Source organism: Colossoma macropomum, unplaced genomic scaffold (genome assembly GCF_904425465.1).
Source record: "Colossoma macropomum unplaced genomic scaffold, Colossoma_macropomum, whole genome shotgun sequence".
Classification (NCBI taxonomy): domain Eukaryota; kingdom Metazoa; phylum Chordata; class Actinopteri; order Characiformes; family Serrasalmidae; genus Colossoma; species Colossoma macropomum.
Window position 1 is genome coordinate 12,266,761 of NW_023494788.1, and position 25,294 is coordinate 12,292,054.

A 25,294-nucleotide genomic window follows, 5' to 3' on the forward strand; every position below is an offset into this window, starting at 1 on the left:
ATTAAAATGCTTGGAAATTAACCAAATAATATTATAATGATGGTATTACCATCACCATATTAAAGGGGAATTCCACCAGTTTTCAAAATGACTGCATAATTCAGTGGTTGAGATGTAAACAAAGTCATTTACAGTGGTTTGATGTGAAATTTGTAGAGAAACTTACCAACTCACACACATAAAGACATTTTATTTACAATCAAAAACCACCAGTGAACCTGCACATGTCTTCTGAGTTTTATATGTAATGTTGATGATGGGACTATTTTGCCTTAGAACACCATTCAGGTATTCCTTCACCATGCATAGATTAAAATAAACTGGTTAAAATGCATTTACCCTTTTTACAAAACTAACATAAAATAATGTCTCAGACATCAGGCTGATTATTCATATGCACTTCATGTTATAACTGTCTCTGTGTAGCTTTTAGAGGCATTAACACGTAAGACGTCTGGTTCCTATCACCACTACTGTAAAAATTCAGACTCTGTAAGTTTCTCTAGAATGAAGCATTTTACACCAAACCACTCTGAATGGCTCTGTTTACATCTTAACCATTTAATTATGCAGATTCAAAAAAAACAACAACAATCACTTTTTTGCTTTTAAAAAGGACAGAAACCGATCTCTACTCATGAAAAGAATCAGTAGCAGATCACTGGCTACATCTTAGCTTAGTGGCACTTTTTAATCTGCTTTCCTTAATTTTGCCTGATCTAATAGCCATATGGATTTACTGCCGTTATGCTTAGTGAGGACGCTTGGGCTACAGATCAGGCAGAATACAGCTGACAGGGAAAGGAAGTTTCCTTCGGATGCAGCCGCTGTCTTACAGCACGTCATAGCCGTTACTAGACACTAATACAAACCACCACACGATGTCGCTGTTTCTCAAAGTTTAAGGTAATCCTATTTTGTCGACATATGGCAATATGAACCGCGTCAAGACAAACTACTTTTATCTTGACACTGCTTTATACTGAAATTCAGCAGTTGGCCTCACGTGTTCATGAGCTCGACTCAAATTTACTCCTCCGAAGCGTAGCTAGCTACTTCTGAAGCAGATGAAGGAATCACTGCAACGTCTGTGTAGCCCACACCTGACAGAGAGCTGGTAGGTAGCTTTCAGGAGATGGTTCTGTCATATCAGGCCAGACGTTTCGTATTTGATTACGGCATTTGCCTCCTCCTTCAGCAGACTACGTGACGTTGAGCGGACAGGTGGATCTGATGGATCTGAGTTTGAGAGATATGGCGCAGTGGACAATGTGGACACGGCAGAGGATCGGTATGTAGGCTAGAGCTTATAATGCTGCCTCACGGTTTCAGGATGAAGTCATAGCGACGGTTAAAACGCACGCGGCCTGATGTAAACAATTTTAAACAGGACTGAGGAGCAGCGACGCGACGCTCGTCCTTGAACGCTTGTGAACTTCGCTGTGAGACTGTGAGGGTCGTCTCTCATCGGTTTCCCCTCAGGGTTTAGGTGAGTATGGACAAGGTGATGTAAACAGTAGACACTGTCACGGTTGAGCTACATTTGGGAAGTAGTTTTGTTCCCTTTTCTAGAAGGATCATTCCTCAGTGTCATTCTGTTAGTTACACTGGTGTTAATGTTATCCTTGTGATCTGTTTGGTTTTGACACCTGTAGGTTTTAACTAAAGGTTACTTTTCAGTCAAGCATTTCTAACTGGGCCATGCCTATACTTAGTGTGGCATCAGCAAGGCCTGTGTCTTAAGTGAAAAACAAAATTAGCTCTCAGTAGTTCTCTTTTTTAATTAAAGTTGCTAATAAGCAGTTGATATCTATGCTAATGGCAGGCAACTTTGTGACTGAATAAGGTTGTATGTACAAACAAGACAAATGTCAATTGAACAGACTTTGAAAGTGCTGGTCAGTCACTTTAAACTCAAGTCAATCACTATGTCATTCTCAAATTCATATTCATTGTGTCTTAAACTATGGCATGAATGAAAAGCAAGATATGTGTCCATTGGGTCATTGTCTTTGACTTGTCATGTCTTCTGCGGTGATGTTATCAGGCTAATGGACCAGATCGTCTGCATTCCAGGAAGTTTTTCATACACAGTTCCGTCCACTGGAGCTAAGGGCCACTCCTCGGCTTCTGTGGCAGCGGAGAGCTTTTTGTGCCATTGTCTGAGAGCTGGTCAAGTGCACTCTGAGCATGTGCGTTTGTGGCTGAGTTTTACCCTGCAAGGTTTGCTCTTCACTATAAAAATGGCTCAGCAGATCAACCTAAAAAAATACTTGATGTAGTAACTAGTAAATTAACTAGTTTTATTCACCCTAAATAAATACTTTGAATGAACGATTCTTTCGATCAATGTAATTGTTTGAGTTGAATAAAACTAGTTTAATTTACTTCTTACTACATGAAGTGATTTTTTTAGGTTGATCTGACGAGCCATTTTTTACAGTGTTTGCCCCTTTTTTGCTTCAGTCACATTTTGTTTATTGTGTTTTATATGCTTTTCACAGTCGTCTGTGAGTAAATCTCACATGTTGCAACTTAAAAGTGAATGTTCCCCTCTATGTGAACTTTGCAAAGTTTGTGCAAAGACTTGTGCACAATGTGGTGAACGTTTTTGCACCTTAGTAGTGCCGGGGCCTTTTTTTGTTTTGTTTTGTGATGGTGTGCATGTGTGCATCCTGTCACAGAGCACTGCTGGCCCTGTTTAGACCGCAGCAAATGGGCCGCTTCCTCAGTGGGCGTCGCTTCCTTGCCACTGGCTGCTGCAGTCAGTCAGTCTATTCATCAGTGTGTGTGTGTGTGTGTGTGTGTGTGTGTGTGTGTGTGTGTGTGTGCATGTGTGTGTGTCCTTGCTGGCCTTATCCCATTCCCTGCTGCTAACAGCCCCTCCTTTCCCCAATACACTCCTCCATTGACCCACCCATCCCCCCTCCAGTCACACACTCATGCCACACGAGGCCCTGCAGTCTGACTCAGTGGAGAAAGTTACCCCAGTCTGAGTGTATGTATGTGTTTATGTGCCAGGCTGTTCTCCCACTGGAGCGCACCACCTTCCACCGCCTCTCCCCGTGCTGGGAGCTCAAGCTTTGAGTTCTCTCAGCAACTGAAGGTAATGATGCACTTTAATTGATCTTTCATGTGATCAGTCCTGTTGTTAACCTGTCGTGTTTGTTCCTGGGTAGCCCACCAGGATGGTCCACTGCACTGCACCACTTTAAACCAGGCTTGGAGCGAGGCAGTGAAACATGCTGAGCTGGAGCTTTTTCTGTTTGTGTGCATGTGGCTTGGTTGTATGCAATCCAAAAGATTTGCTTTGTCAGATTAAAAGCTGTCTGTAGCTGCTGACACAGCAGAGCAGAAAAAGGAAAGTAAAAAAAACTGAGAATGATATTGAGACTTATCTAGCGTCGCTTCTTCATTATCTTGTAGAAAGTCTCTAATTGTTGGATTGAAGTGTAGCATCTAATGTGCAAAGTCTTGGTGAGTTGTTAAGTGATTGACACATGTAGCATCTTTTTTGGGTCTCTGAAGACCCTCCTCCATGAGCCCACAGTGTTCCACCCCAGAGAACATCAATGAAACAATGGAGACCGCTTGCCACCTAAGTGGCAGGCTGTTATATACATTGTTTCCATCTTGTGAGCTTCCTCTTTGATTTTTTTTAATCTTACAATTGCTTTTGAAATTCTCAGTGTTTGCCAAGATATTACTGCTGTCATGTCAAAACCTTGGTAACTTTGGTAAAATATTTGAAAAATATTTTTTTACTTAAATTGACTACATCATTTAAACACAAACTGTTCTTGCATTGTGTAACGATTTGATGATGAATGGCCCAATAGAAATGCCCCCAAAATTACTTGGAATAAAATCACTTTTTATTTACTTACATTAAATGTTTTTGCCTTTTTATGTTTTAGTGAGCATTGTGACAAAGTTTGTTACGATAGTGATAAAATCATAATGGGTCATTGTAGTTTACTCAGCAATTATGCTGATGCCTTCTTCCCTTTCTTTCATTCTTGCTGTGCTGGGCACCTTGCTTCTGCTGTCCTCAGAGCTCTGGTTCTCTGTTCAGTAAGGTTCATTTTAAACATTACTTTAACACTTTCCATCTGCGTCTGTCCTGAACCCAGGTAGCCCTAGCATGAAGCGAGCCCCCAGAACCAATGGATCTACAGCAGAGAGCCTGAGGAGGCAGGAAACAGCAGAGGAACTCGCCAAGGAAGTCAAAGAAGTGGCTGGACAGGTCAGAGGCCCGAGAACAGTATTTGGGATGGTGAAAAACATGGATGGACCTGCTGAGGACCTAGCAGAGGAGGAGGAAGAGGAGAATGAAGCAGAGAGAAAGAAGAAGTCTGCAGCCGAACAGGCTGCAGCTAGAGAAAGGGCAGCTCAGAGGCAACTCATGGCCATCCAGGAACTGATGGACACGGAGAAGAACTATCTGAAACACCTGCAGATCTGCACGGTCACTATCCGCAGCAACCTTCAGAAGCTACAGGTTCGCCAGATGCACTTTGTGGCACTTTGCGTTCATGCTGTCTTTGCTCTCAGATTCAAACTGCTTGTTGTTGTTATTGTTGTGAAGTTGGCAGATGTTCATCAACAAGTTCAGTTTCCTCACCACAGACTGATATCATTAGGTAATCAGTGTGTGTCCTTGGCTCACTGATTTCAGATTTTGTTTCAGTGTAAAGAAGGTCTGTACTATGATTAAACAGTCTGTGGTGTTGTCATAAATTAAACCACTATACAGATAAAAATCAAATGTACACAATTTGCCCCCTACTTTAAATTTCGGCCAAAAACGTTTAGTGCAGAAAGTTTGTATGCCTTAAACCATGTCAAGCTGTTAAACAGAAATTCCGCAGATTCCACAAATGTCAGCATAATTCAGTGGTTGAGATGTTAACATTGTCATCCAGAGTGGTTTGATGTGAAATGGTGGAATGTAGAGAAACAAAAGCAGCTCAGATTTCTTTACAGTGGTGGTGATAGGAACCAGGGGTTACGATGTCTACAACACAAATATAACCATTTTACTTATTATCCCAAACCACCAGTGGACTTACATGTGTCTGAGTTTTTATATGTTATGTTGATTATGGTAAAATAGTTCTAAAAAGTTTTCTTTGGCAGCTATTTTGTCTTACAACACCCTACATGTACCTATCCACCATTAATAGACATAAAAAAATATTTTAGGCCAAAAATTGACCTCAAAACTCTCATAAAACAGTGTATTGTGCATCAGGCAGCACATTCCTCACCATTTCATGTTAAAACTTTGTGAGAGAGCTTTTACAGGCATTCAACTCTTTGGCTGTCTGGCTCTAATCACCACCACTATGAACAATTCTGACTTGGTAAGTTTCTCTAGAACAGAGCATTTCACACCAAACCACTCTGAATGACTTTGTTTACAGCTTAACCATTAAATTTTAGATCATTTTATTACTACAGGATACTATAATAATTTCAATTTAGTAATCTCATATAGACTTGTTTATGTGGTATTTGACACTGTACAACATACTGTAATCTATAAAAATTGAGAAAAGTATGGCGTAGCATCTATTTTAAAACCTGAACTTGTCTGTACTTTTGTCCATTTTTATAGACAACAGTTTATGTAGTGTCAGACGTGTGATTTATACATGCAGGTTGTACAGTGCTGTTGAGTGGGTTTAAGCTTCCATTACTTGTTATAATGTTGAGTGCGTCTGCGAACATTCATTGGGAGAAACCTGGCAAAAAAAAAACAGCAAAGTGAAAACACTACTCTTAAATTTCACATCTTCTATTATCCTCTATCCAGAAGTATAGTGTCATCATATTTTAATAAAACCCACCCCAAATCCACTAATTTCTGCATAATAAATTTGTTGAGATGAAAGCAAAGTCATTCACTGTCGTTTAATGTGAGAGGGTTCACTGTAGAGAAACTTACCAACTCAGATTTCTTTACAGTGTTGGTGATAGGAACCTGTCTGCAACACAAATAAAGCCACAAGTGAATGTAATGTTGATGAGGGTAAAAAAAAAAGGTAAATCTGAAAGCATGTTTTCTTTGGGGTTTTCTGTTTGCCCCACAACACCGTGCGTGTGCCTCTCCGCCATGAAAGTACTAAATGAAAACTTTGGTCAAAACATTATTTCAAAACTATCATTACACAATCTCTTAGGCATCAGGCAGCATATTTGTAACCACTGCAACCAATATCTTTCTTTGAGGTAGCTTTTAAAGGCATAAAACGCTTTGGACGTCTGGTTCTTTTCACCACCACTGTGAATAATTCTGACTAGGTAAGTTTCTCTAGAATGGAGCATTTTGCTGTAAGCCACTCTGAATGACTTTGTTTACATCTTAACCATTTAAATATGCTGATGTTTTAGCAGAAAAAAAAGATAAAGAAAAAGAAATTCAGGGAATAAAACCTGTTGTGACTTAGCCCTAAAGGACTATCAGCTAGAAGCTGCTGTCAATGATCAGATCCATGCAAGAGGATTTGGCCCATATCACATTAAAACTAAGCACTATGAAACAAACCTTAGCCTGCCAGTTTCTAATGTCTGTATCTTATCCAAGGTGGGTGGCACTTCAGTTTGAGTCCCCTATTTAAACCTACACTATGTAACATTTGGCGATTTGGAGACCTCTCTGGTGGAAATGTGTAATTTCACACAACATGTAGAAGAACCTTTTGTAATGTTAGTTGTCCTTCGGACCCTTTCCCCAAGCAGATCTGATGATTGTGAGCACGCTGAAAGAGTATTCAAAGAGAACTCAGTCAAAACTTGTAATGTTCTACTGTTGTCCTCACATCTTCATCAGCATAATAAAGCAATAAGCCACGAGAGACCGTGGGTTACTGCGATTTTATCACGGGGAAGGGTGTTCTTGTCTCTGGACATGAAGCGGAGTGCCGAAAACTCCCTTCCCTGTGATAAAATCGCAGTAACTCACTGCCTCAAGTGGCTTATTGATTTCATAAAACGACGGCCAACATAAAATATATAAAACACACAATGTTTTAGATAATTATCTAAGTTATTATTAATAATAGTCGACATAAACAAGTATTCCGCCAAGAAATGTAGTTCCTTTAGAGTGCGGTATCGTTGCTAAGCAACCATTGACTGCTGAATGAGGAGAAGAATGTTCGGTCGCCAATCACTGTAAACTGCAGACATTTCATGATTTTTTTACAACGTATAACAGTGAACATGTGTAACGTAGCACTGTTTAATGCAAAAATATTCAGTTTCGAAGCACTTTTTGGTCACCAAATTACCACCGTGAGTCTTCCTCTGCCAGTCTGACGATGGCACTTTTCACGCTGGGGCTTAATCTCAAACGGCACCCTGCTCCCTACATAGCTAGTGCACTACGTAGGAATTTAAATACTCCTGCACACTAACAATGCAAAATATCGCTAAAAAGGTCATTTGGGATTTATCCACATTCATACTCGACAAGCAGTGCACTATTTGACAGGAGAAGCTAGAATTTCTAAACTTATTGTTACACAGCATACTAACGCTAGCTATTTAGCTAGGGAGTACGGAGCCGTTTGGGATTCAGCCTGGGTTTGACTCCTTCTAACTGAAACACGGACATTTAAAGCCTGTAAGCCATTCGGTTGACATTCTTTAGACTTTTATACGACCGTTTTTCAGTGAATCATATTGTGAGTACTTTAATTCAAGCCTGTGATAATTAATGTTGGAGTTGTTTAGCATGTTTGCTATATTTTAGCTTGTTGGCTAGCTGGCCAGCCTAGTTCTAGATAAGAAAATACGTTTTCAGCCCCTCAGTTTAAACAAAAACGGGTTCTTACTTCATCAGTACACTCGGTGCTCCGTGCGAGCAGCATTTGAGTCAAAGATTAATCCATTAATAGCAGAAGGGTTTTTCGTGCCGTGGCGCAGTAATACAGAGTTCAGTTGGTGTGAGGCGGTCATAGCCGCGTAATATTTTAGAGAGATTTTAGGACCGGAACTGTCCGTTTTATAATGTTGATTTTGCGCGAGACATTATATATAAAGACATATGACGTGATCCAAAAACACCTATGAAATCCGTCCCCCTCTGACTTTTACATTCTTATTTCAGGCCTTACAGGATGACTCGCAGCAGTGTGCAAACACCATATTTTAGTGTGTTCATGTTCCTGACTCAGTAATGCTACTTTGTTCAGTTTTAGCGTTTTTTAAAATTTACATTGTGCTGCTTTACGTGCTGGTAGAGGAAACACTGTATACAGCTACAAAATACTTTTGTAATGTTTTAGCGCAATTGTGACTGAAAATGCTCATGTCAGCAGAGTTTAAATGAACTGAACTTTAAAACAACACTCTGAAATTAATTGCAAGTAATTGTGTTTTTACAGTTAGTAAGTAAGAGCTTATAGTAATTAATGCAAAGTGATTTAGTCACATGAACATTTAATTCCCTGTAGCCCCCCCTGGCGAATCTGGATGGGATGTTCCAGCACATAGATGAAGTGATGGACGTGTCTGGCAGACTCCTGAGCCTCATGGACCAGGCGCAAATGCGGCCCAGTGATCCTCAGTATCTGGAAACTCTCTGTAAGTATCACAGGCTGAACTGGAATGTCAGGTTCACATTCCTCTGAATACTTTCCTTGAATGAATGCGTAAGTAGTCCAGAGATTATAGATACCTGAAAATAGTCTGTAAATATTTTAGGACTAACTGGAACTTCAGGTTCAAAGTCTTTCGAGCGTTTTCTGATGTAGGACAGTGCCTGAACCACTTCAGGGGAATGCACTGAAACTAATACAGCTAGCACACTCATCAAGCTGCTATGTAATGATGTGGCAGTACAGCTACATGTGACTGAGTTACATCAGAGCCATTGTAATTTTTTTATTATAGAAGAGAAAAAGTAAACTGACAGGAAGTTTATTTTTGGCCTCTGGGCATACTCGCCTAGTTCAAGGCTGCTCTTAATTGTGCGGGTTGAAATGAAATGTTATTGTCATCTTCCTTGGAAAGAATTTTTGCTTATAAATTTAGAGCAAAGTAATTTCATGCCTTTTATGCTGTTTACAGTGTTGCGGGCATAATGCCATTTTTGTAGGTTTCTGTTTGTCTGAAGGGTTTGCAGATTAAAAACATTTGTTTGCTGATGCTAGCCATGTCTGACTAAGTACAGTAATGGACGTTGTCTCCTAGGTATGGCTTTCCTGAACATGTCACGAGACATAGAGATGGCATATAAGGAGTACCTGGCCAACTACAATAACATCACAGCAATAGAGAACGGCTACAAACAGAAGGAGGCCCTGTGGATGGAGATGGTGAAAGTAATCAAGTCCTCTGCGTGAGTTAACAATCTTGCTGATTGTCTGCTGAATGCCTACTGTATTATTGCACTGTAAAGGACATTCTTTATGGTAGGGAAAGCCAAACATCTGTGTTGTGCTCTAACATAATTGGGAGTATTCCTAAAGAGTGATGAGCAGAAATATTTGGAAACTTGCATAGCAAAATGAAAGAATAAGATTTCAGTCACTCTACCCATTGGTATCCAACTGCAGAGCTACAGTGTTGCAACAGACCCACACTTTCAGACTGAACTTTCAGCTCCCTTACAAGTGTGCTTCCAGTGGTATATGCAGCTGCATTTTCAGCTTAATGTTAAAGCTGCACTAAGATTTTGTAGAGTACATAGCATTACTGAGTCTGAGAAAATAAAACGTGTCAAAATATGGTGTCTGTGCACTGCTGCAAGTCATCCTATAAAGCCTGCAGTAGTAATTTAGATGCTCTGTAGAGGTGTCTGATCGAGTCAAAAAGTTTTTCAGACCATGTCATACGTTTTCACATACGGCTGGATGTTTAGGTCTGAAATGCAGAATCAGCTTTATAATGATGAAGATGTGATGACAGTAGTAAATAATTAATGCATTCTCTCCTTGCACACACTCACAATTATCAGATTCATCCACTCAGGCAAGGGGTCTGAAGCACAACTGATGTTACAAAATGTTCTTTCACACATTAAATGCAATTACACATTTCCACCAGCGAGGGCTCCAAATCCCTGAAACTTACATAGTGCAGCTTTAAATGTGTCTTATGTTAATATCATTGCAAAACCTAGTACTTCTATAGTAAACTATAAGATATAGTACTTCTATAGTGCTGTAAATCACTTCCATAATAATTTGATTTTGGATAAATTAATTATGTAATAATTGCTGTATATTATCTTATAGTAAACTGTGGTGATTTTCCAAGTGACTTTAAGATTCTTATAGGAGTCCTGTAGAATTTCATGTAACACTGCTGTAGATCCTAAGGGTATGTTCAGGGGTTAATGTTTCCATTCTCAGTTTGTTAGAGCATTTAACATTACAAAAGTATAACAATAGAAACTTTAGAATGGCATGGTGGAGTTTAGCGTGAGCCATCTAGACTGGTTTCTTAGCAGCATAGAAATACCAAACAAAAACTGTGAAAATATGAAATATGATCTCATTGTAACAACAACAGCACTGAATTGTTGTTCCACTTACTGACAGAAAGGTGGTGATTGTGCAGATGAGTGGTCATGCCACTGCAGCCACAAGCTAACAGTGTGTTGAACTTCATTTGCTTCAGTGTGTTGAATGTATTGTTCCATGCCTGCGTGTAGGCCCTGTCCCAAACACTATGATACACTTTAGCCTGTTGTAACAGCCCTAGTAACTACATAGTCTCTCATTCACCATGCACATCATACCTGGAGGTCAGAGTGCAGGTCTGAGTGTGACACTGTGGCTCTGCAGATGCTTCTTAGACTGTACAGCAGAGGTCGGCAAGCACATGCACATTTTCATCCTGACCACAGAAATTGTATTTGTTATTTAGTTTATTTATGTGAAGTCAACAAATTCTGCTAATTTTCAAAAAATCTAATTATTGAACCCAAAACTTTGAAATGACACAGTGTCCTTGAGAGCCTTGAGGCTGAGCTTCAGCATTAAATATAGTTGATGGTGATAAAATAAAAACAACATCCCATTCCGCTCACCTTTGTACCATAACTTTTACTTTTACTCATATGAAACGGCCTGGAAAATACTCATGTCCTAAAAACTATTAAAAATGCAGTGTTTTGGGCTGTTTAGTTTCAACATGAATCAGAAATGCTAACGCATTTTCCTTCAGTACCATGGCATATTTCTGCGAACAACACGTCAGGGAGGGTTTCTGAACTACCTGAGTGCTTTCTGTCAGTGACAGATGTGAAAAAATGAAACATTTGGTTGGTTAATGTTATTTTTCCCTGTATGGTAGTGTACAGTGATGTAATCAAAGCTCAGAAGATACTTTAGAGGCAGGCAAAGGGAAAAGAATTTTGTCTTTTAAATCATAAATATGCTTAATATGTCCAGGGACATGGATGAAAACAGGTCACTTTTGATTGAGATTTGACCTTAAGACTGTCATAACTAATAAAAACACCTTTACCTGACAGATGAGCACAAGACTGAGGTTGTGCCCATTGTAGTGCAGACCACTACTATGCAGTCTGTACTTGCAGGAGCCATTTCTCTCTTCATTTCTCTTTATTTCTCTCCCTCAGGCCAGAGGTGAATGCTTCCACTCTGAGCTTTTTCCTGGTAATGCCCGTACAGAGAATTGCCCGCTACCCCCTGCTACTACAGACCATTCAGAAGCACACAGATGTTCAGCACCCTGCCTATGCCCTGTTGGAGCAGACTGCCCACACAGCTGTCCAGCTGAACTGCAGGATCAATGAATACAAGCGCTTCCGTGAAGTGGGTGAGAACAGGGCCTGAGTTTGGGGAACTTACTTAATGACAAAGCAGTTTGCTTATGTAACCCCCTAATGGCTTACTATTGACTATACAAGTAACAGGAATCATTCACAGGGAGGAAATCTCATTAAATGTTTTTGATTTTTTACTTATTTCCCCCATCTTTAAAGCTGATAAGTATAAGAAAACAGAAAACTTGACAATCAAGGACAAGATCAACCGATTGAGTGGCCACAGTATTGCCAAGAAGACAGCCAGGCTGAGCCAGTATATTAAACATGAGACTGGAATGGTAGCAAAGGTAAGGCATTATTTACTTAAGTGATCTGTCATAAACTGCGATTACATCCTGAAAAATGGCTTAATCTTTAAACAGGGAGGCATTGCCTCTTTTGTGTTATGTGCATACAATCTGCTTGGCAATCAGGTGTGTGCTACCTGAATAATCAGAGGTCATTCAACTGTGTTGTGAAATATAGTACAAGAAAATCTGCCCAGTACAATCAGAGGTCATTCAACTGTGTTGTGAAATATAGTACAAGAAAATCTGCCCAGTACATCAGGATGTTGTATTCTGACAATTAAAATATAATAATGTCATATAATATCAATAATAATTGATAATGCGTTTACCAAGTCCAAGACTTGGTAATAAAGTATTTCCATAAAGGACAATAAAGTCTATTCAGCTCACTTCAACCCAACCACTAGCTGAAGTAACCATTAAGCTCAAACAGCCTTACTATTTACATTTAGAATGGATCATTAATACTTATTTTCTTTCTTTTTTGATTGTAGGTAAAAGATGAGGAGTTTGATGCCCATGTTGGCTTTTTCTATATTCTGGAAAAGGCCATCATAGAGCTGCATGACAACATGGACGCCTACCTCAGCCACCTGCAGGTGCAAAAATAAAGCTGTTCTTCTGCTTTTGGCCATCTGGGCTACGTTTTCCGTATTTTAAAATTGAAATTATGTATTTGTGTGTTTTTGCTTTTCTTGGTTAGTTTCCATTGCTATTTCAGCTGGTGAGTTCAAAGAAAATCAATATGTGGTTCACCCCAGGACAGGCCATGCTGGAAAATGCAGTGATGTTAAAGCTCAGGTCACAGCTGTGCACTGGTAGAGTGTGTATCGAGTGTTCTGAGCTGTAAATGTCTGTTTTTTGTAACAGCGGTTCCTGAGCTGCAGGCCAGAGGAGGCTGACTTGGACCTGGAGGGAGAGAAGGCCGCCCTGTTCTCAAAGGAAATCACTGTGGCACTTAGACAGTGGATATACCCTGCATATGTAAGTGGATAATATAAAGCAGTTATGAAAAATGCAGTATAGGCTTGCGTCTCGTGTCTCATTCTGTTCACTGACTGACTCAGACCAACACTCAACCTAATGTAAAAGTTACAGTTCTACAAATATTGTTTCAGTACATTTGCTCACGTTATGTAGTTTAAACCTGAGCCGCTCCTATGTTTGTATCTTATACTCTAGGGCAGTTTTAGTGATTTTGGTGCCCTAGGCAAGGTAGCTTATTAAAACCTGGTTTGGGAATTGACAGTACTGAAAATAACTGCTATCATGGCAAATAACAGCAATTTTGGTATTATATATTGTAGCATAAGTTATTTAATACAAATACATATATCAACATTATATTTTTTATGGGACCTTGGCTCCTAGGGGGCCAAAACAGCCTGCCATTGCCCAGTAAACTCTTCCACCTGCTCACACCACCTCTTGCCCGACATCTTCCCGTAGGAGGCCCGTCTGAAGACTCTGGTCTTCAAACCTCTGTGCTCTCTGCGGGAGCTGATGACCGGTCCGCGCAACCTGATCCGCAAGCGGCAGGACAAGCTGCTGGACTTTGAGATGATCGAGGAGAAGAGTAACCTGAACTATGACGAACAGGCCGTGGCCAACACCTACAAAACCATCAACACGCTGCTGCTGACCGAACTGCCTCAGTTCAATGGAAAAACCTTACAACTGCTGTGGGCCACGCTAGGTGCTTTTAGCTGCTTGCAGAGGGACCTGGCTGCAGACATGGAGCAGCTTGCGACCAGCTTCACGCATCAGGTAAGAAGACCAAGGGAGCAGAGTAGATTAGAGAGTAGTATTTTCCAACACGGTCGTCAGGGTTTCATTCCCAACTCAGCCCACATTTTTTTCTCTATCTGAGCTCCCAGCACATCTGTACCTTGTTTTTCAATCCAGACTTCTGACTGTCACCAAACAGTCTAGTGAGTTCTGTCAGTGCACCAAGCTAAAGACCAACTACTTTGACAGTCATTTGACATGTTTTTACGTGATGTGTAGAAACGGATTGTCAAAACGGTGCTGCAACCAAACCAGACCCACAACAAACAAAGCTGTATACATTGGCAAACACAGCAGGATCTCATTTGCTGGCTGCTAAATGCTTCAAAGAAAACTCATGACTAACCTGAAGATGACATACATACATACATCATCTAAACCGCTTATCCTTCTGGGTCGCGGTGGGGTGCTGGAGCCTATCCCAGCTGTCATTGGGCGGAAGGCAGGATACACCCTGGACAGGTCGCCAGTCCATCGCAGGGCAGACAGACATACATATACAATCACACACACATTCACACCTAGGGGCAATTTCAGCATTTCCAATTGGCCTGACTGCATGTCTTTGGACCGTGGGAGGAAACCGGAGAACCCGGAGGAAACCCACGCAGACACGGGGAGAACATGCAAACTCCACACAGAGAGGACCCCGGTCGCCCGGCCGGGAATCGAACCCAGGCCCTTCTTGCTGTAAGGCGACAGCGCTACCCACTGCACCACCGTGCCGCCCTAACCTGAAGATGAGATGTAGTGAATTCATTGAACTTAATAAAAAGGCTCATTAGCGAAGTTCCCATCCAAAATTTTTACACATATTTTACATATATTATACATATTTTAACACTTCTGAAAGTTGTAGGCTATGGATATGGAAACTTCTGAGCAATATTTGATGTATCTTTATGAATGAAACTGGATAAAAATATTTCCAGTGTGGGTTTTCTTGACATTTACAGTATCAGCAAACACTTTTTCCACCAAAGCCAAACAGGAAAAAAGTTTTGTCGATTCCTGAAATGGCTCAAACCTATAATGGAAAAATTTTTTTCTGGAAAAAATAACGCATTTATGGATTACTTCATGTGACTTCTTCTCTTTTATTGCTAAACCAATTTCAGGAAATTATGTCATCACACATTTTTATGTCAGCACTTCATTAGGAACACCTGTACACCTACACATTCATGCAGTTATCTAATCAGCCAATTGTGTGGCAGCAGCACAGTGCATAAAATCATGCAGATATGGCCCAGCAGCTTCTGAGCAAAATCTGAGTGGCTGGTGATAGAAGCCGTTTATAATGCTTTTTGCAGTCTTGTTGAAAGTAGTTCACTTTACATAGTTACCAAATACATGAACACAGTGCATGATTTTCAAGCCATCTTTCAAGAACAAGTTGGCTTTCTATTCACCAGCTTCTTGTTAGAATTTTCCTGTTCCAACTTAAATGGTGCAACAGTTTCAGATGATTTAGTGCAACATTAGGAATGTAACCTCTGCACTGTTTAAAGTGGAGCAGGAGAATTTTAAGAAACCAATGCCAGCTTTGTTTGTTTTCTGTTTTCTGCTGCCACAGTCTTACCTGAAGGTTTTCCAGAACAGCGTGCCCGTTTAGAGGAGAGTGCAGAGTCAAGTGACTGGTGTTGGAGAGAAAGCTAAAATTGAACGTGCTCTGTGGTGTGTGCAGAGAATGTGCAGTTCTGTTGCATGTCTCTCTTTGCCGTGGATGAGCTGCTATCATGCTTAGTTTTTCTGAGGTTTTTCCTGGCTCTGATTTTCCCCCTTTTTCTGTTAGCACCACTCATCAGTGAGCCCTCTAAAATAAAAATGGGTGGAATGTGTTTATTTTACCATTCAGACATGGAATAGGAATTAGACACATTATAATTTGAAATAGTAATAATTTTTAATTATCATCATTATTTTTCACATACTGTGGTATACCATATTACTGTCATACTGCACAAACCTACTGCAGACTCCAGTGTCGAACCGAAACACATTGTGGCAAATTATCAGATCATTGGCTAAAAGAATCAATATAGGATCTCATCGTGATGAAACTTGTGATTTGCAACCCTCATATGTAGTTATAATATGTGTTGTACATTTTTCAAACTCACTTTCTAACTACCTTATTTATTTGTATATTGTTTTGTCTTTATGGTTCTTGGCCCACTACAAACATTGCATTTTGGCCTCCAAAGACAAAATATTTGTGCATTCCTGAATTAAACAGTTTTTGTATCTGTAAGGCTGAGTCCAATCTGTAGGCTTGTCTGTGCAGGAATTTTGGGTAACTGAAGCTTGAAGGAGTCCTTTGATTTCTCATAAACAAAGGACATGTTTCTTGGCCGCATTTGAAGGGTCCTACAAATGGGACAGCCTTCTGTGACATAACGGCCAAGAAATGCAGCTTTACTCTGCTGTATCCTTGGCTTTGAGACCAAGCTTGTACCAGATATTCAGTTATTGATTGAAGTGTTGGGAGAGAGTAAAACATGAAATGTCTGGGTGTCCTCAAGACTGAGTTGGGAAACGGTGAGCTTGTGTAAGGAATGTTCTAACTGTGGTTATGCAGGGCTAGAGTTCACCCTGCTAACACACCTAGTATCTAATAAATGTGGCGATGAACTGATGAGGTGATTAGGTTAGTTTGAGCAGAGAAATCACAGACATGCTTGACTCCAGGACTGGAGTTGTGCACTTCTGGTGTTGTGTAATCATATTTAGGTGCAGCTTGGGACAGCTTATTCCCATGATCGGCTGTTGGTGAAACAAACAGTCTTTGTTTTGGGTCCTGTTCCAGTTAGTGGTTAATGATCTGGCATACAAGCAATGCATTTTACTACACTGATTTAAAAACCCATGATTTACGTTAGGCATTTGTTGACTCTATGATAATCAGCGCTGTAACAAACGTGCTATTGCTATGGAAAGTGGAACTGAATTTATCTAATGTGTGCAGATGTTGTTTATGTGCTTCTCTGTGTCTCCCTACAGCTCCCACACAGCTATCTGGACAGTAGTGCATTCTGGGAGTGGGCAGAGGGCTCGGTGCTGGAGGAAGCCAGGAGGCTGGAGGCACTGTGTCAGAGTGTTCAGGACGAGCTCAACGCGCCCATTGTGCAGGTCTGTCCCAACACAGAGCCTAGCCATTGTCCACTCTTGGGTGGAGACAAGTTGCTAAGCAACAGCTTGTCCACCCACAAGTTGTTATGGAGCTTGTGAGCCGTGGTGGAAAGGAAACTTTACTCAGTGCAGCCATTCACCTTAAATTAGCTCACACATGGGTCATGTGTTTTGGATGAGTCCGTTACTATCCAAGCCAACCATTTTATGACTAGGCATACTGTATTACAGGTGGAAGCAGACAGCTGTGTTCTATTTGGAGTATTACTCTAAATATGAAAGGAAAAGCCTGTGACAGAACTGTGTGCCGCAGGAAACATAACAAAGTCTATTTGTACAAGGTTATAATCCATACATTTTGTTTTGACAGCATAAGTAGCCGTGACACTGTTGTCATAATTCATAGTGGTGAATCTCTTAGATTTTCTAAAGCCATTACTTTACCATCTGTGGTTTTTGATGATAGGCATGAGGCCATTACTTCAGCTGATGAGAATGTTGAAAAGGTAGATTCTGACAGATGAGTTTTGTCAGACTGGTTCAGCTATATCTGAGCACAGGTTCTAATCAGTGCCCCATTGTCTGCTGCTGTCACTGACATATTCACACTGATGTCTTCATAAGTAAGCTCTAGATGATCAAAAAGCAAGGACTTTGAATGGATGATGCCATACAAAGTCCTGGGTAATTGCATGTGAGGAATCAAAGATGATTATTAACTTATTTAGGTGTGGTCCATCATTTCTTGGGTGCTTGACCTACACTGTCAGCTGTACCAAATGAATAATAATTCAAATATCATATTGCTTGAGCATTGATGTAAGTTCTGCTGTCATATCTTGTTAGTTTTTGATGTGATTCTAAATATTTTCCTGTCTATGTTCTCGGCTTGATTCAGCCTGGCAAGACCTCATATGGCTGACTTGTTCAGTGTCATAAACAATAATTAGAACATACAGTAAGATACTTCTTGCCTAGTCACCATTTTACTGCAGTGACAGAGTGTCTGCAGTTGACAGTTGAAGTCCACAGTAGACAAAAGTGCACTAGAATTATAGTAATCCTTAGATTTCATTTTGTTTTGACTAAATAAGTAGCTGTGACACTGTTGTCATTATTCATAAGTCTCGCATGGTAAATATGATTACTTCACTGTCTGTGCTTTGGCATAAGGTCATTACTTTGATTTATACTTGTGCTCTAATGGGCTAATTTCACGTGTATGCTTTGTCAGACCCTCAACTCTGTGTCTGAGAAGCGTCTGAAAGCTCTGATGGACAAGTACAACCCGGAGAAGATCTACCAGCTAACTGGGCCGGTAGTGGCAACCCGTGACCTGGACCTCACACTGAACAAGGGCGAGCTGGTGGCTGTGGTCAGTGAGATGGACACACGAGGGGACCGCCGCCGCTGGCTGGTAGACGCAGGAGGTATAATTTCTGGGCATTATGGCCAAAAATCATCTCATGATATAATTTAATATTATCATAATTCAATATTGATTGATTATATGCTTTCACCAATTCTTAATTATATTTTAAGAATAGTATTACTCTTGTCTTGTTCTGTTTTTTTCTGTTTTAACTGATTTAAGAAAACCATTTCAATTCTGTACTGCAGAGGTCACATGGCTTTTTTGCCACAATAAACTGTTGTTAAGAGACATCTTCTTTTAACTGGAGGCTTTTTTAACTCTCTAATTTCAACCTTGAAAATTGCTCGCTAGCTGTTTTAACTCTCACATGGCGCGCTGGTTTTTGCTGTGGTGAGTGGATGGCTAGACCACTTCTTCCTACGCATCTAGCAAGTGAAAGATGCATGTCGCCCCCTTGTACTGAAAATGCAGTTGTCCAAAGGTCAAGCCTTTGCTGCTAATACCAGAATAACAGAGCGGCATAGTCATTTTAGTGAAAATACCTTAAACGTGTGCCATCAGCATTGAAAAAATGTTTGATTTCACTAATATTGATACTACTACCCAGGAGTAACCACAAGTCTGATCTGAGTTCAGACAACCTAGCTGTGCTTCATTTCTATGTTTTTTAATATAATGTGGAAAGCAGGATCTGTAGGTGATCACATGAAGTGTTGAACTAATTATTAGATATCTGCACAAACTGGCTTTTGTGTTCAGAACTACTTGAATGGAGTCCAGCCTGACCCACAGTAGAGAGAGAATAATGGTGATCGTTAGAAACACTTCCTGGTTCCCCATTGTTTTTTATCCTGTTTTATGTAATGTGTTTATGTGCTTTTCTGGATCAGAATGACCACACAGAACTGTTCCCTGTTTATGGTTTACATTTTTTTAAGAAATTGTAGTTCTTTAAAGTTGTTCAGCAGTAATTTAATTCAGTTTAAAGAGTCAATTTCATTGGAGTATTTGTGTGCAGAACAGCTGCAGTAATGAACGAGTAAGGCCTTCAGAATACCAACAGGGACATCTGCTGACCACTCTCTGTCATTGCACTGGCCTGCATGCTAAGGCCTTCTTATACAGCAGCCAAACTGGATGTGCCACAGCATACCTCCTGAGATGCCCTTTAATGTTGCAGGGTAGGAATCCTGAGGAGATACTGAGGAAAAGCGAAGGAATCTAATCTGATGCTGTCATTAATCTAGCCTGAAAATAGCAATGCTGCAGACCTTAAAGGGTGCATAGCATGAAAAACTTAATTTCGCTCACTTTTTTTAAATAAGAGAGTTTGATGTAGCATGTAAAAACCACATATGGAAACAGTCCATATACGGAAACTAAGCTCCAAAAACACCCTGTTTGAATTGACTGTTTTCACACAAACCATCACATTTACATATATCTGCCTGTTCACCTTATAGTTTAGCCCACTCACACTGAAGTTATAGAGTGTTTCTGCCCAGATTACTTTTTGAATGAGGTGCGATGCAGGGCAGCTGGTCAGACCAGAGATCTTGTGACAAATAGCAGTCTTAAAGGCACAGTAACAAAATCAGTTCAGTTCAGTTCAGTTCAGAAATCTGATCAGTTCTAAGGGATGAGAGGTTGAGAAATGGTCATGTAAAAAAGAACTACATCTCTTTTTGATACATAAAACCTTAAAAAATGTAGGATATGAGCTCTTTAAAGGGGTTATTTTTAAGACGAGTTTGCATGATCAGTATGCAACAGCAGCACAAGTAGCTTGTCGAATCTAAACACTGTAAACTACTAGGATTTCACAAGAAGAGAAGCTGAATAAATGTCACGATATAGATGTAAATGCTCAAGTAGTAATACAAGCAATCCCAGCACTTACTGTGTCCATTATAATTTCATGTGAAATTACAGTTGCAGTTGACAATAGTAAGAAATGCAGATTCAGTGTTCAAAAAGTACTGTAAATTTCAGGAGTCAGTGAGGGAGGTGGCATGAGCAGTAAGAGAGAGAGAGCTGAGAGTGCTGGGTGTACATACAACACAGTTAACCAAGACAATAAATATCAACATCCTACAGACAGACATAGTATCACAAAGTGAAGGAGAAAAAACACAAATACTGTCGTCTTGTAAAAAAAAAGTTAGTCTTTGTTATTTGTAGTGTCTGTCATATCTGTTTATGACATCCATGCATGATATCTGTAAAAATAAGTCAGCCCCTCAACATTAGATTAGTATTGGCCAGTTCAAAGTTTTCAGAATCAGCACTGGAACAGAAAAAGTGGTGTCCCATTACTTCTCATTGTGGGTAAAAATGTGTCAGGCATTGTAGAGCATTGATCTGAAGGTGATTGTGATTAAGGTGTTATGATTGATTATAATTATTATAATACTCAGTAAAGTATGTGCTCATTTTTTTGGCCAAAATAAAATTTGCAGGCTCTTTTACAATTTAAAAACCTCCCCCCAGAAACCTTCCTGCAGTACGTATTTCATGTATTTTTAAAAGTAATTCTCAGTTGTTCTACAGTTGAGATGAAATCTGAGATGTAAAGATGTACTGAATCTTTTCCTGCAATATTGTACTTACATAGAATCATTGTGAGATCAGAGATTAATCCGTTTGTTGTGAATGTGGCTGTGTTTTCAGGTCCCCGGGGCTATGTCCCGGCTTCAAAGCTGAACCGCTACCAACGTGTGACCACAGATCCACCACCTCCTTCCCCGAACCTGACCGCCACGTCCATTGGGCCGGGAACCAGGAGACACTCGTACACGCCTGGAGCTCAGCCTGTGGTCAGCATGGCCCTGCCCTGCTTCCAGGTGCAGTATTTGACATTTGAGTGACAGGTTATGAAGGCCAGTCATTTAGTTTGGATAGATGGCGAGATGAAGAGATTGATGGTGATGCTGTACCACCTCCAGAGCATCAATCAATCCCTCACGCACATGTTTAAACAAGGACAAATGTGTAGCGGTAGCAGCAGCATGTGAGAACGCCAACGTAATGAACATAGAAATGAGCAGCCTAGCCTTGTCAGCTGTATTAGATTACCATTTTGCACTGCTACCCACACTCACCGATTTATTCATTTATGTGGTTACCTGTCAAATAGTGGCATATTATTTGGCCGGCTGGTACTGGTGAAAAAGCCGAAGCCAAGACAATTTGCTTTGCGCCTGCACGGGTGGGAGTGTGAGATATATGGCCCTTTTTGATCGTAAAAAGTGTGACAGATTTTTGTACCCGACCTTTCAGGGTCATTAATCATTGCAGTAGTGCAGAATCCTTCCTGTACAGAAAAACACAGCCAGGTGACATCCAATCTCACAGATGCATTGCATCCTTCACCTTTTATAAGCTAGGTAGGGGGTGTTATAATTTGGCACCAAAGTCAGGCTAAAAAAAAAAAAATCTTGGCAGTATTTTCTAGCTTGGACTTGGAATAGACTCCAGTGTCAACCACAAGGGGGAGTGCTTGGTCCTTGTTGTGAATTGAGAATCTTCAGTCCTTCTTTTCTTCAGCTGAGAACTCTCTCTTGATACCATCGTTATTTCTATTATGGATTATAACTCGCTATCAACCAAGGACGCTCTCTGTTTCGAGCATGTTTTGTAATGTCTAAAAGACCACTTATTAGTAAACTTGAATAGGGCAAGTAGACTTAATGATGGTAATGCTAAAACACTCTTAAGTGCACTTTTAACATCCGCCGAACATTCTGTTCCACCTCATGGACAGATGCTCCTGTTTTTTGCTTTTTTTTATGAACATGGAATTCAGAATGCATGTGCACAGTCATTGTCAAAGTTCCTCCCAAGAGAAAGCATAGTGAAGGCCAGTTAATTCCACACAACTCTGTTAAAGAAAATTTAGAAATTTTGTCAAAAAATCAAATTTGCACTCTTAAAGCATGATCAATCAACCAAGACATTGTTTAATTCTTTTGTTTTGTACTGTTATGTGCAAAAGTGGAAGAAGTATGGACACAATTCAGACACGAATAAGGCTACTACTGCTGTTTTCAACTATGTAACTTTTTACCTTTTTAAAGTAGAAAATGCCATTCATTGTCAGAAACCATATAATCAAATCTATTTGAGATTACTTAACATCTTGATGCGCTTTCAGGCAAGTGCATTTAAATTTAGGCTTGACATTTGCCTGATAATAATGGGTGGGTATAAGTTTCTTCTACTTCTTAGCTACTAGGGTTGTAACAATACCAGTATTTTGATGTGGTGTAGTATCACAGTATACAAGTGTAGTATCACAATGCTGGATACCAGTGGTAAAAATTAAAAACTCTTGCAGTAATATTTAAAATTTCTACAGCTTAATTAACATGTCTGTCTCTGTTTTAATCAATAAAAAATTAAAAAGTGGCTAAATGTTTTAAACATTTGGTATGGTATGATTAGCAGTTAGAAATACATATAGTTGTATGCAAATGTTTTGGTGCGTCTGGTCAAATTACATGTTTTTACTTCTATTGGACTGGGGGTATTCAAAGTTCTGCTAATTGCTTGATTGCTTCATGTGCTTCACGTGTGTGTGTGTGTGTGTGTATATATGTATAGTATATGTAGTTCTGGGCTGGAACCATATGGTGTTTATCTGAAAAAGGTGCTTCACGCTTACAGCTCATTTATAACAATGAATTTTTAAAAGGGCCATTTATTAAAAGGTTCTTTAGGGGAGCAAAAGTTGTTGCTCTATGATATACAAACCCTTTTTGGTGCCTTTATTTTTAAAAATGAAGCTGGTGCTGCTTTTTTTGCCTAAAGAACTGAAAGAAATGAAAGTATTGAATTGTTTGCCACATTTGCAGTATTGAGTAAGTATTGACCATCCGACACCTCGAGCGACTCTATTAGCTACATTTGCCTACAAAAAATAAATGGACACCACACATTTTTGAACTATTCCTTTAAAATGACTCACTTGCAGAATCTGAAACTCTCTGTCATGTCTCACTCTCCAGGTCTATGCAGGCTATGACTTCACAGCTCGGGGCAGTCATGAGGTCTCTCTTCGTGCGGGTGAACCCGTGCGGGTGGTGGAGCCACATGATAAGCGGGGAAACACCGAGTGGAGTCTGGTGGAGGTCCGGGGGCAAAGGGGCTACGTGCCCTCCAACTACCTGGCCATGCTGCCCTCTGTGGTCGCCTCGCCCACCCTGCCCTACCCCTAGCGTCCATTGCCGTGGACTGTCGCCATAGCAACTGTGTCTCTGCTGCTGCTGCTGCTGCTGAAACTCTGTGTTTTCCTGCCCTCCACACACACATACATTCACACATAGACCACCATGAGCACTCTTACTGAAGGGCTCTTTATAACCACGGGGGTGGGCGATGATTCTACTGACTGGTGTGCGAGCTGGAGTGGTGCTTGGGCCCCGCCATGAAGAGGTCGTTCAGGCCCTCCGGCTTAGCCTTGCTTAGAGCCGCTGCAGGGAGGATCACACTAACAGGTGGAAATGAGCCGTGTGGTGCTGATGGAGTGTGTGTTCTGTGTGTGTGTGTGTGTGTGTGTGTGTGTGTGTGTGTGTGTTTTGAGACTCTTCAGCAGCCCTGTTTGTCTGTATGGATCCGGCTGTTCTTTAAATGTGATGAAGGGTGGCTGGATTCTTCTTCAGAGTGGGGCAGCAGAGTGACTGACAGTCTTTGGGCTTCATGCCCTGCTCTGCGGTGGAAAGAAGCTCACGATCCCTCAGATTTGCCACTGAATATGGATTTCAGGACATGAGTCAGCTCTCTTCTGCTCTAATCTCAGTGCTGGCTCCTTTGCAGAAGGAGAAATGATCGCCAGCACTGGATGAGCTTTGGATGACTAGTTTTAAATTAAATTTTAAATTGTTTCTGGCTGGAAAAGCTACTAATATTTTAGTTCTTTTCATCTTATTGACTGTAAAAAATCTACTGGATAAAACTTTCTCTAGTTGCATGACACTGTGATACTGCATACCTGTGAAGGAGTTTTTGCTCTTAGTTAATTACATTCAGAAGTGAATACTGATTTAAATGTAAAGACTTGTTTAAAGCTCCAATTAAATATTACTAAAACACTGCTACAATGACAGCAGGCCTAGCTTAAAGTTTACTAGCATGGTGGCATGATTAATGGTGCACATTGTATTAGGTGCTGTGGTATTTTTGTTGCTGTGCCAAAAAAACATCATACCAGTTAAACTGGTTCCTAGTTGAAGTTTTGCCATTATAACCTAATTGTAACTGAAGCCACTGTTGTATTACAGGTTTGGTTGGCATTTGGTTTGCTGCAGTGTGTGCTCTGCATGGTAAGAGCCTCCTTGCTGTTACATCATCCCACCACTAGGGGCAGCAAAGCATCATCTGCAGAGCCTCCTCTAGCATCACTGGCCAAAAGCTCGTTCTGTCCACACATCACTCACAGTATGTACTCTGTAGGTTAACAGACATGGACACTCTGTTCTGCACAGTGTTTAATAGACTGCGTGATTGCTTCGTGAGCAAGTATACTTGAATGTGCAATGAGCAGTGCAGCAGTACGAGCTTTTGGCTAGAGCGTTACCTCAGTCAGTATTGAGCTTAATCCCAGAAAACAGAATGGTGGGCTATATTATTCTCTGGATTCTCTCACAATTGCCTTACAGGGCTCTGGTGAGAAGCAATCACTTGCCTTCTGTTCCCTGGTGAAGCTATACTCTGATACAGGAGTAAATTCCGTCTTATTTATTTTTATTTATTTTACCTTGGCAAAGCCCTGCAATGGTGTCTATACTGATAATATGAGACTAGGTTGCTGATTTGATTTTGTATATTTGCCAATATGCATCATTGTTTCCATTTAAAATTTGCTCTGTCCTCTTTTGCTACAGTAAAATGATGTGAAACTGC

The 25,294-nt window shown here is 40.5% G+C and overlaps 1 protein-coding gene across 9 annotated transcripts; it reads left to right on the top strand.

Moving 5' to 3' along the window:
• Window positions 1-920: 920 nt before the first annotated feature.
• arhgef37 (Rho guanine nucleotide exchange factor (GEF) 37) lies at window positions 921-25,294 on the top strand. Of its 9 annotated transcripts, none has more exons than XM_036568489.1 (17): window positions 921-1,117; window positions 1,199-1,291; window positions 1,391-1,489; window positions 2,048-2,192; window positions 3,022-3,106; window positions 4,134-4,501; window positions 8,463-8,592; window positions 9,202-9,349; window positions 11,600-11,799; window positions 11,966-12,096; window positions 12,594-12,698; window positions 12,970-13,083; window positions 13,549-13,866; window positions 16,891-17,019; window positions 18,254-18,449; window positions 21,065-21,237; window positions 23,401-25,294. In XM_036568489.1, the coding sequence occupies exons 6-17, from the start codon at window positions 4,145-4,147 to the stop codon at window positions 23,608-23,610; spliced, it is 2,211 nt and encodes a 736-aa protein (XP_036424382.1). In that variant the 5' UTR covers window positions 921-1,117; window positions 1,199-1,291; window positions 1,391-1,489; window positions 2,048-2,192; window positions 3,022-3,106; window positions 4,134-4,144; the 3' UTR covers window positions 23,611-25,294. The 9 variants fall into 9 exon arrangements, with proteins under 9 accessions (XP_036424382.1, XP_036424384.1, XP_036424376.1 ...); XM_036568491.1 differs by having other exon boundaries at window positions 1,202-1,291; XM_036568483.1 differs by having other exon boundaries at window positions 1,199-1,489.

Bases quoted from the DNA above. Each gene is read 5' to 3' on its own strand.
- arhgef37 (XM_036568484.1), top strand. From the start codon at position 4,145: ATGAAGCGAGCCCCCAGAACCAATGGATCTACAGCAGAGAGCCTGAGG. The intron at 12,699-12,969 runs GTGCAAAAATAA...TTTTTGTAACAG, and splicing joins CCTACCTCAGCCACCTGCAG to CGGTTCCTGAGCTGCAGGCC. The intron at 13,084-13,548 runs GTAAGTGGATAA...ATCTTCCCGTAG, and splicing joins AGTGGATATACCCTGCATAT to GAGGCCCGTCTGAAGACTCT.